We start from the raw sequence: 2307 nt of genomic DNA on the forward strand, positions 1-2307 counted from the left end.
CATTCAATAAATATTGACTGAGTGTCTTTTTTGTGCTAGGTGTTGTGCTTTTCTCTAGGAGTATTCAGAGGAAAAGACCTGATCCCTGCCCACCATTTAACCAGGTAGGAAGACGCACAATTTGCTGTAATTTAGATTGCCATGCTATAATAGAGGACTGACTCATTAATATGGGGATACAGAGGAATGTGTGATTAAGGAAAAGACATGGTCGCAGATCACTACAAAGAGGGACAGGCAAGGTTTCACAGAGGAGGTGATAGGTAATGGAAATGATTGCACATCTATACTCTTATCTCTTTGCTCCTATTGTGTTTGAAGCATTATCTTTCTCTTGAAAATTATTAGCCTTATGGTCAAAAAACATGTTGAAATCTAAGTGATAAAACCACTCAGGCTTCAGCAGAGACAGGTTCTTTTAACTCTCCCCCCACCACACACACACACACAACAGCTAGTACTGTATTTTATATTAAAACAAAAACTCACTAAATGCAACAGCTAGTACTGTATTCTGTCCTGAAGGATGAGCTCACTAAATGCTGATGCTTAATGTAGTGGTAGAAATTGGCAGATTTTTTATTATGCTATGTAATAAATATGCAATTAAAATGTTTCTAATTTACAGCAGGCACGTGGATGGCAGATCGTTCAACCTTCCCTTCCTTGAGTTTTCTACTCTGCTATTATTTTCCACTCATTTGTGCTTCATTTTGTGATTCACTGATAAAAAAGGAAGTGGAGTTGAATGAAATCCCCCCGACACAGTGCAATTATACAACAACAATTGTATAATCATCAGCTACAAGAGCCAGCTTCCAAAATCAAGTTTACTCATCTCTCCTCTATGTACACCAGGACTTTGCCATGATGTTCTCTCATATCTGAAACAGAAATGCCTAAAAGAGCTTCTGAAATTACTTTCAAACCATATCCTACAAAGAATTACAGTGGACTGTACCTGTGAATTCATTAAGCGCTACACCATACTACAAAACAGTACTGTGCAGAAATGCTGAAAAGCTGTGGAAATACTTCAGTGGCCGTTTCCGTAGGAATTTTCCTTCTTTTACTGTTGGTGATCTGTGGAATTGGGTGTGTTTGGCACTGGAAACAGCATAATAATACAGTGCAATTTACCTTACCAAAATTTTTGCAAAGGAGAAAAAGGAGAAAAGACTATACTAAAAGAGTCTCCTTGAGCCCCCAGGATATCGGCCCAAGACATAAAATCTCAGTTCAAACCCAAGACCACAGCTCTGCTGGGAAGGACACTAACATACATGACAACTATGAAAATGTGGAAGCGTGTCCTCCCCAAGCTAAAGAAGAAACAGACAAGGGAATATATGAAAACACTTGGCAGACCAATTTCGAGGAACATATCTATGGAAATGAGACACTATGTGACCATTATAAGTTGAAGAAGCCTAGTGCTTCTGAAGAAGCTCAAGGCGAAGACATATATATTCTTCCGGATTCATATTAACTTTTCAAAATGTGGGTTTAGTTATTGGAGGATAAATATTTGCTGGAACTTTTATTGTACTGATAACATTATTAATCAAGTTCTTCTGTTGAAACTTAATGATCTCTGTTTTATCTCCACCCTTCTGAATCCTCTCTGCGTGTATCACTGTGGATTAATTCTAGATATCCTCTCCACCCTCCTTGCACTGGATTAATTCTGCATTATGTTTTATTGATTCTTCCTTCTGAACATTACTTGTTATATTTTTCTTCTTTTTCTATCTCCACCATCTTTTCTGGCTCAGGATTGTTGTCACAGCCTGCTAACTAGTCTTTCTGGCTCTAGTTTCTACATAATCAGTGATGCTGCATCAATCCCCGTGATGTTGCCAGATTCATCTGCAGAAGATATTCCCAACAGCCACCTCACTCCTTTGCATATAACCTCTTAATGTCGCCTCTTTGTAAAAGACATACTACTCATAATTCTAACTCCAGAATTCATGATTTTACACAGTTGGTTCAAATTCACTTTTCCAGTGACTTCTACTAATCTCTCACTTCTTTGTTTTCATCAGAATCATCTGAAAACCTACCGAACCCATCCCTCCTCCACAGCTTTGCTTGTCCACCCCCTCTTAAGCCTGCCTCAGATCATAACTTCTTCCACAAGTTTCTTGAATCATTCCAAACCTACATTTGCCTTTTTTCTTTTCCTGATCTCTTATAGATCTTGCTGCCTGTTCAATTCTTTGGGCGTTTAAACATATGAATGTTTGCAATGGCATTTTATTATTTAGTGTCATATGAGAATGTCTTAAATTCCCTACTAAATAG

The 2307-nt window shown here is 38.0% G+C and overlaps 1 protein-coding gene across 1 annotated transcript; it reads left to right on the forward strand.

The window, feature by feature from the left end:
• Positions 1-738: 738 nt before the first annotated feature.
• GAPT (GRB2 binding adaptor protein, transmembrane) lies at positions 739-1489 on the forward strand. Its single transcript, XM_007176088.2, has one exon. The coding sequence runs from the start codon at positions 1013-1015 to the stop codon at positions 1487-1489; it is 477 nt and encodes a 158-aa protein (XP_007176150.1). The 5' UTR covers positions 739-1012.
• Positions 1490-2307: the final 818 nt, after the last annotated feature.

Source organism: Balaenoptera acutorostrata, chromosome 2 (genome assembly GCF_949987535.1).
Source record: "Balaenoptera acutorostrata chromosome 2, mBalAcu1.1, whole genome shotgun sequence".
Lineage (NCBI taxonomy): Eukaryota > Metazoa > Chordata > Mammalia > Artiodactyla > Balaenopteridae > Balaenoptera > Balaenoptera acutorostrata.

Bases quoted from the DNA above. Each gene is read 5' to 3' on its own strand.
- GAPT (XM_007176088.2), top strand. From the start codon at position 1,013: ATGCTGAAAAGCTGTGGAAATACTTCAGTGGCCGTTTCCGTAGGAATT.